Source organism: Rhinopithecus bieti, unplaced genomic scaffold (genome assembly GCF_001698545.2).
Source record: "Rhinopithecus bieti isolate Rb0 unplaced genomic scaffold, ASM169854v2 scaffold_76666, whole genome shotgun sequence".
In the NCBI taxonomy this organism is placed as follows: Eukaryota; Metazoa; Chordata; class Mammalia; order Primates; family Cercopithecidae; genus Rhinopithecus; species Rhinopithecus bieti.
Window position 1 is genome coordinate 1,523,032 of NW_016829831.1, and position 8,798 is coordinate 1,531,829.

Here is an 8,798-nt window from a genome sequence, read left to right on the forward strand (position 1 = left end):
CTTCCATGGCACGTCCCACGCTACCTCCTTCACATGCTGTGATCTCACATAACCCTCTCAACAAACTTCTTTACAGGGGAGAAAACTAACACCCATAAAAGTCAAGTGATAAGCCCAAGGTCCCACCAGATAGGAAGTGAGAGAGCTAAGATTCCCATCTGTCTTTCTGACTTCAGGTTTCATGTTTTCTTACTACACTGTGAAGTTTTCCTAGTAGTGCTCATTAGAGAAAATTATAATTTTACTGTGAAAAAGAAAGAAGAAACATGCATTTATAACTATTGCAAAACCAGACATCCACATTTTCCTAGCATAAGAATAGGAGATGATTTGCCTGTTTTTTAGGCAAGGTTCAATTGCTTATAGTTGGGGCTAAGCATATGGATGGTAGTGTCAAGCTGGGCTTGATTTGAAAAGATTCTCAATTTCACACACGCACACACATGCGCACACACACACATAGAGGGCACCCTCCACCTCATATCTCCTCCCACAGCCCACATCCCCTGCCACACACACACCCAGCCTAGGACTGAGGCTGATGTGACCTGAAATTTTTTCCATTCACCAGTAATTCCTTTGTGCTAAGAACGTCACTTCTCTGGTTCTTTTTCTAAATATACATATTCCTGGATACAGTTCTTCTTAAGTCAAATGAGTTCATGAAATCTGGAGACTCTGAAGCCAGCTGGTGGAAGGAGCAAGCAGAGCCTTTGGAGGAACAGAAGCAGCAGCTGAAGAGAGAGGCCAAAACACTAGTTCCCAATCAAGCCGAGGGTTGTCTTAGTTCAGAAGAACAAAGCCAAGAAACTTTTTAAGATCACCAACACTAGGCCTAAAACTTCAACCATCAAGAAGCAGTAGGACATGTCAAGACCATTCAATGGGGAAAGGACAGTCTTTTCAGCAAATAGTACTGGAGAAACTGGATATCCACATGCAAAACAATGAAACTGGACCCTTACCTAACACCATATACAAAAATTAACTCAAAATGGATCAAAAAACAAAACACGGCCAGGCGTGGTGGCTCGCGCCTGTAATCCCAGCACTTTGGGAGGTCAAGGCGGGCGGATCACGAGGTCAGGAGATCGAGACCATCCTGGCTAACACGGTGAACCTCTATCTCTACTAAAAATACAAAAAATTAGCCAGGCGTGGTGGTGGGCACCTGTAGTCCCAGCTATGCGGGAGGCTGAAGCAGGAGAACGGCGTGAACCCAGGAGACAGAGCTTGCAGTGAGCCAAGATCACGCCACTGCACTCCAGCCTGGGCGACAGAGCGAGAATCCGTCTCAAAAAAACAACAACAACTGACAAAAAAAAAACCCTTAAGATCTAAAACTATAAAATTATTAGAAGAAAACAAAGGAGAAAATCTTCATGACATTGGATTGGGCAATGATTTCTTAACACTAAAAGAACAGGCAATAAAAGAAAAAAAATAAACTGAACTTGATCAAAATTAAAACCTTTTGTGTAACAAATGACACGATGAACAGAGTGAACATGCAACCTAGACAACAGGAGAAAATATTTCTAAATATATGTCTTATAAGGCAAGGGGTTAATAACCAGGAAATGTAAAGAACTCCTACAACTCAACAACAACAGCAAAATTCAGTTTTTAAAGTGGGCAAAGGACTTGAGTAGACATCTCCAGAGAAGATGCACAGATGGTTAATAAGCACATAAAAAGATGCTCAGCATCACTAATCATTAGGAAGATGGAAATCAAAGCCACAATGAGAGACCCCTTCATATCCATTAGGATGATTATTATCAAAAATAACAGAAAATAACACGTGTTGGTGAGTACGTAGAGAAATTGAGTTTGGGCACTGTTGGTGGGAATGAAAAATGGTACAGCCACTATGGAAAACAGTATGGTAGTTCCTCAAAATTAAATATAGAATTAACAGATGATCCAGTAGTTCCTCTTTGGGGTCTATACCCAGAAGAACTGAAAGCAGAGATTCGAACAGATATCTTCACATCCATGTTCTTGTTGGATTCACAATAGCTGAAAGGAGGAAGCAAGCCAAGTGTCCCTGGATGGATAAATAGATAACAAAATGTGGTACATACATAAAACGGAATAATAATATTCCACCTCATAAAGGAAGGAAACTCTGACTCATGCTACAATATGAACGAACCTTGAAAACATTATGCTAAGTGAAACAATTCAGTCACAGAAAGACTGATTCCACTTAAAGGATTTAAACGAGGTACCTAGAGTAGTCAAAATCACAGAGTCAGAGAGCAGAATGGTGGTTGCCTGAGGCTGGAGAGACAGGGAAAGGGGAGTTATTGTTTAATGGGTTCAGAGTTTCAGTTTGTGAGGATGAAAAAGTCCTAGAGATGGATAGTGGTGATGGTCCCCTGATCTGTACACTAAAAAATGTTTAAGATGATAAATTTTTTGTTATGTGTATTTTTCTACAGTTAAAGGGGAAGAAAGCAACAGGGCAAAGAGGGAGGAGGACTGGACCCAGGGTCAGGAGACTTGGGCTCCAGAGTCAGCTCTACCACATACCACCTGGGGAACTTTCCAAGCCAGCTTGGTTCCCTCATCCTTACAACGAGCAGTTGGACTAATTTAATCCTAAGGTCTTACCCAGCTCTAAAATCCTATTCAGAGTAAAATCCTATTCTATGTCTATTTCTTGGTTCCTTACCATGAGCTTCAACAGTGAACAACATAGACCAAGTCCCTGCCCTCACAGAGTTTGCATTCTAATGGGGTAGATGAACATTAAATACGGTAACACACACAAATGTGTCAGATGGGAGAATTCTATCCCAAGGAAACTACAGCAGGGTAAGGAGAGAGTGACAGAGGGAAGGGTCAGCTAAAATGGCTAGGGACGTTGTCTCCAAAGAGGTGGCATTTGAGCAAAGACTAAACGGAGAGAGAATGAGCCTGTAGGGTTGTGGAGGTATGTCAGGAACAGCAAGGGGGATGCAATGTGGATTCACTGGATTTGTATTTTGTACACTGGATTCTGAGATCCAGATCATGACTGAAGACCCTCACAAGCCTCCATCCTGCCAGGATCCCCTCCCCAGCACTGCACAGAGAGGCTTACCTAGTAGTGCAGACGTAGGTGCCAGAGTCCTCCTGCAATGCTGGCAGAAGCCACAGAACACCATCCTGGGCCCACATCCGTGTCTCTTCTCCTGGGACCATCCTAGCAGAGTCATTTTTATGCCATGTCAGGTTGATGTGGGGGCTGACAGAGGCCCACAACCGGTAGGGCACCTGGGGGCACCTCAGGGCCACAGGCTCCCCTTCCAGCCTGAACTCCCGCTTGTAATGCCTCCCACGAAACCGGCAGCTTCTGGCAGCCCCTGAAGGACAGAGAGCCCATGGTCAGGCTTTGGGTCCAAAACTTGCTCAGACCGTAAAACCTCCCCGGACCCAGGACAGATCCTGATTCTGGCAGGGAGACCTGGAGCACATTAGAGGAAGATGTCATTTGTCCCTAACAAAATGACCTACACCCTGGGGTACTATCAAACTCCCTCCCTACCCCATTATTATGCTTTCAAAATTTCCAAATAACAAGTTCAGTGCTACCATCCGTTCCAACTTACATTTGTGAAGAAAGTTAAATCAGGTTTCTATGGTGACAAAAAATTAAAGATTAAAAACTATGGCCATATTTTTCACTTGCTGACTTCTCATCATTAAAAGTAGATCTGAGCTGAGTTCAGACGGTAAAAGCTTAGTTCTGGCGTATTGTGTGGTTAAACTCCAAAGGCAACTTTGTTAAGGGCAAACACTTCACTTCTTCAGTTTGCTCTTTGACAAGCACATTCGCACTGTGCTTTTCTTTTTTCTTTTTTTTTAATTTTTCCTTTTTTATTTTATTTATTATTACTATTGTTTGAGACAGGGTCTCACTCTGTTGCCCTGCTGGAGTGGAGTGATGCAGTCTCCACTCACTGCAGCCTCAACCTCCCTGGGCTCAAGCACTCCTGTCGCCTCAGCCTCCGGAGTAGCCGGGACTACAGGAACGCACCACCACGCCCAAGTAATTTTCTTTTTTTTTTCTTTTCTTTTTTTTTTTTTTTTTTGAGACGGCGTCTCGCTCTGTCGCCCAGGCTGGAGTGCAATGGCGCGATCTCCGCTCACTGCAAGCTCTGCCGCTTCCCGGGTTCACGCCATTCTCCTGCCTCAGCCCCCCGAGAAGCTGGGACGCCCGGCTAATTTTCTTGTATTTTTTACTAGAGACGAGGTTTCACCGTGTTTACGAGGATGGTCTCGATATCCTGACCTCGCGACCCGCCTGCCTCGGCCTCCCAAAGTGCTGGGATTACAGGCGTGAGCCACCGCACCCCGCCTGTTTTTTTTTTTTTGTTTTGTTTTTATGTGGAGACGTGGGTCTCTGTATTGCCCAGACTGGTCTCAAACTCCTGGGCTCAAGCAATCCACCCGCCTAGGGCTCTCAAGGACTAAGATTACAGCCGGGCGCCACCGAGCTCGGCCCACACTTTGCTTTCTGACAAAAAAAACTTCGCTAGATAACAGCTTTCCCCAGAGAAGCCGCAGTTCTGACAAAAAACTTCACCAGATAACAGCTTTCCCCAGGGAAGCTGCAGGCAAGTCTTTTTGCATCTGAAGGCTTTACTTCTTACCTGTGTGCGCCGCAGGCTGAAGGGTGAAGGCAGAAACTCCTATTACCAACACGTACAACCGGAACATGGCTCCTGACAACTTCCGGAAGACACAGGAAGTGGAGGACTGCGGCCCAGCACTACGTGGCCTAAGGGAGGAAACAAGAGGTGTCACCAGGAAACAAGAACCCTGCAGAGAGGATCCCTTGAAGATGTGGTAGGAGCGGGGTCTGGAGGCTTCACGGGATGATAGGAACCGTTTTGCCTACTCTGTTTAAGAAGAAAATTCAAAATTTTTGGATTTGTTTCTCTGCAGCTATATTCACTGAACATGTCTAAAGTCAAATCCCTGTAGCACCTAGAGGCGTGCTTGGCAGAGGGGTTCCACCCCCTAAGCTGTTGTCTCTGCAGAGACCTGCCTTAGCCATTCCTGCCCCTTGGCCAGAGATGCTGTTTCCTCAGCTAAGGCCACTGCCCATGCCCTCTCTGCTCAGACTTCACTTTCTTGGTGAGGTCTCCCTCACCTCCCTGTCTAAAATTGCACCACATTTAATCCCAATACTCGGTGTTTTCCTTTCCTTCCCTGTCATTCTCTACGGCATTCATCATCAGCCTTGTCACCCCTCTCCGGAATTCAGGCTCCACGGATGGAAGGACTGTGAAAGGACAATAAAGACTTGGGACCCCCAGTTCACTCTGCCAAAAGGAAAAACTTAAGCTGAAAGCTGAGTCCTACAAGAAGCTGCTTTTCCTTCTGTTCCTAAGCAGACAGCTACTGGTAAAAGGTTTTAAAAACTCTCCACAGGTAGCCACTCTGTGTTCACCTCATGTAAAGAGCAGATTTACTGAGTACAAGGGGAATGTAACTGACTATTCCCTACCTGTTTCTTTTCCCTTGCAACATGTGGATTCAGTAATGACCACACCCTCCCTCTCTCCCCTCCAGCCTGCTTTTCAATAGGGGAAAACCTTTACATATTGAAGCCCTCCAAATCATCTTTGGAGAAAGGCACAGACCACAGACTGTTTTTTCTATGATTCCATGTTTTTTCTCCTGGGGATTGTCCTTAACCTTGGCAAAATAAGCTTCTAAATTATTAAGACTGTTGGATACTTTTTGATTGACGGAACCCTGCTTTATCTTATTCATAGTTATATCCCTAACTCCCATTTTTTGAATGAATGAATGAATGAATGAATGAGTGAATGGATCACTGGAAGCCCAAGGGTCCTCGTATTTCACTTGTCAGAGAATTTTCCCTATATCCCGTATGGATTAGCTCCTATTTTACATACAATTCTGACTTGCGCGAGGGATTCGATGTCCTGCTAACACCCTGGTCTACAGCATCCCAGGGAGAAAAGCAACATGAAATCCAACACAGAAATAGCTTATACGAGTTTATGAAGCACTCCTCCCCCAGTCCCCCCAAAGACTGAAATGTCAGATGCCCTCCTTGTCTCCCTGAGGACCTTCTCACACTAACACAAGTGTCCCCTGTGTCTGCTAACCACGGCCACAACGACGCTGCTTAACAAACCAACGACCCCAGAACTGAATGGTGTGAAACAACGGTCATTCACTCTTGCTCACAAGTCTGTGGGAAAGATGGCAGTTGGTTAACCTAAACTAGGCTGGGTTAGGCCTGGCTCTGAGCTGCAGATGGGGTCCGAGTCTGCTCTGTGGGTGTCTCATCCTCCTTGGACCAGTAAGCTTCCTGGGAGATGATCCTCTTTGGGGATGGCGAAAATGGAAACAATGCAGCCAAAAGCACACACCAGGCCACACGGGGAACTAGCTCACTCCTGTCGGCCCACATTCCGTTCACCACAGCAAGTCAACGCCCCACCCAGTCATCAGCAGGGCGGGAAGTGGGAGTGGTCATGCCAGCTGCCATACTTGACTCTTCTGGCTCCACAAGGATGGTGACAACCTTGGGGCAGAGCCCTGATCTTGCTCACAACCCTCATGGCCCACACACCAGAACATACCGGGGAATGTTTATGACTGAAAGTCCTCCCACGGCAGGAGTTGTGAACGAATCCAGGGGAAAAATTCCCAGCCACATTTTCCTTGAGTTGTTCCCTGCTCCTGGCACAGATATCTCTGGAAATGACTTGCAGTAAACCCAGGGTGGCATTGAGGAACCGACCCTCGCACTCCAGAAACCCTCCCTCGTGAGTGGGGAACCCTGAGTCCAAAGACTCAGAGTTACAGTCTGAGCTCCCCGTTCTGGTAACCTGAGATATTCCCCTTAGCTCTGTATCTCGCCTGGAGCTTTCTCGCTTAAACTCTCTGTTTCCACACAATACTATTCTTCACAAGTTTCTGAAGCACAAATAGTTCCTGTGACTTTACCCCTCACCACACTGTCAGGTTTGCCAGATGAAGGTCACATAAACATCCACCAAGCTGCTGTGTCCTCCTTAGACATGCATTAGCTTCTCACATCCCCAACTATACTGGTCCAAGCCAGACTCCCTAGTGCTCCAGTAAGGACATGAAAGAAGTAGGAATTAAATACACTGTAGCTAACCAATACCACGTATCAGGATAAGTAAATGAAGTCAAAGTTGGTGTTGTAGGGACTAGTGTAATAGCAACAGCTATTGTACCAAATATTGAATATTCGTTCTTGTATTTTATCCCCACAAAGTGAGTATCATGCTGATTTTACAGAGGATGTATTATAAGAGTTCAAAGAGGTTAAGAGGCCTGGCCGAGATCTTACAGCTAGTAAGCAGACGTTGAAATTTAACCCCAGCACTGGTGATTCCAAAGCCCTTGCTCTTTGAAAATGCACCTTCTATGGCAGATGTTGCTAGTTTCTTCTCCCAATATCTGTCATCCCTGCATCCCCAATAATAGAACCCCCAAATCTTACCTGGGCACATGACCCTCTAGACACAAAGACATTTCCCATCATCCTTTGCAACATGAAGTGACCATGTGACAAAATGTGGGTCAATGAGATGTGAGTGGAAGTGTCATGTGATCCCCCCGGGAGGTCTCCACTGATCTTCCTTCCTCCTGCTCAGTGTGGATATGGTGGCTGGATTGTGGTCACCATCGTGAACTACAAGGTACAGACCACTCACTGAATGCAATAGGGCAGTAAGAGAGGAACCTGAGTCCTTGGTGGCTTCATGAAGCCGGCCACCACCCTGGACTACCTTTTTTATGTGTCCAGGCTTTCTGTCACGCACACCGAGCCTATTCCCAATGTATTCTTTTTCCAGAGTTTATAAAAAGATCCCAGGGGAAGGAGCCCTGCCAGGTACTGTTAGGCATTGTGTTCTCACAGTCTTCTTTCTGATACTCAACTATTTCAAGGAAACAGTTTCTGCTGGTTGACTCTAAAAGTCACTTTGACTCAAAGTCAGGAGCTGACGTGCAGCCTCCCCTCGGATGAAAGCACCCCACTATGCTCACGTTCTCTCAGGTTCAGGCTTATGGTAATTATGGGAGGGTTTGTAACCATGTTTAAAATTACTTTGACACCAGAAAGTCAGGCTGTGCCATTCAGGATCAGTCAGTAGCTAACGCTTCACAGAGCTATGGAGCTGAAGAGTCTTCGAGAAATCTAATGAAGTCTCTCCTTTCTATAGGTAAAGTGAGTTTCAAGTTAACTCTCTTCTTCAAATCATATGGCTGGTGGCTGAGAAGAAGTAGTTCAACAAGGACCCTGTTCCAATGGAATGAATCCTAAATGCTGTCCTCCTCCAGTAACTGCCAGCCCCATGCACCCCCACCCCCATCTCTAGCCAAGGGAATTGTCTTGGTTTCTCTCCCTGGACTCGGGCAAAAGAGCTGCTTTACCATGACTTCTTCAGGAAGTGGCTGCAGAAAAGTAAACCACAAACACATAGTAGTGACAGTTTTCAACAATCAAAACCTCAGTAAAAGGTTGGAACCAAAATTGCTGTAGTGTGGGAAACAGTAAATTTTGGCAGGCCCAGAGGGGAAAACAAATTATTTTGCAGAAATTTGCAGCAAAACACTATTCTCCTAGCCTACTTTCTTTAAATGAGTTTTTAAATCACAGACAACTTACATTTCTGCTGGAATCTGAGTTGACCTTCTTACTGGAAGAAAGAGATTTCAAGGGCAACTCCTTCCAAGTATTTGAGTTAGAATTCTATCTTTTTTTTTTTTTTTTTTTTTTTTTTTTTTTT

General features: G+C 45.4%; 1 protein-coding gene and 1 long non-coding RNA gene across 6 annotated transcripts in view; one reads left to right on the forward strand and one right to left on the reverse strand.

The window, feature by feature from the left end:
- The window catches only part of IL1R2 (interleukin 1 receptor type 2), a 35,580-nt gene that overhangs the window by 15,236 nt on the left and 11,546 nt on the right, over nucleotides 1–8,798 (reverse strand). For all 5 annotated transcript variants that reach the window (XM_017864942.1, XM_017864940.1, XM_017864939.1 and 2 more), the window contains exons 2-3: nucleotides 4,644–4,771; nucleotides 3,092–3,353 (exon numbers count right to left, since the gene is read on the reverse strand). In XM_017864942.1, the coding sequence (XP_017720431.1) occupies nucleotides 3,092–3,353; nucleotides 4,644–4,710 (329 nt within the window). In that variant the 5' untranslated portion in view covers nucleotides 4,711–4,771. The remainder of the gene's footprint in view (nucleotides 1–3,091; nucleotides 3,354–4,643; nucleotides 4,772–8,798) is intronic.
- On the forward strand, nucleotides 4,774–8,382 carry LOC108524093 (uncharacterized). Its single transcript, XR_001883975.1, has 3 exons — nucleotides 4,774–4,839; nucleotides 5,235–5,400; nucleotides 8,232–8,382. It is a non-coding gene; the product is annotated as an uncharacterized LOC108524093 (long non-coding RNA).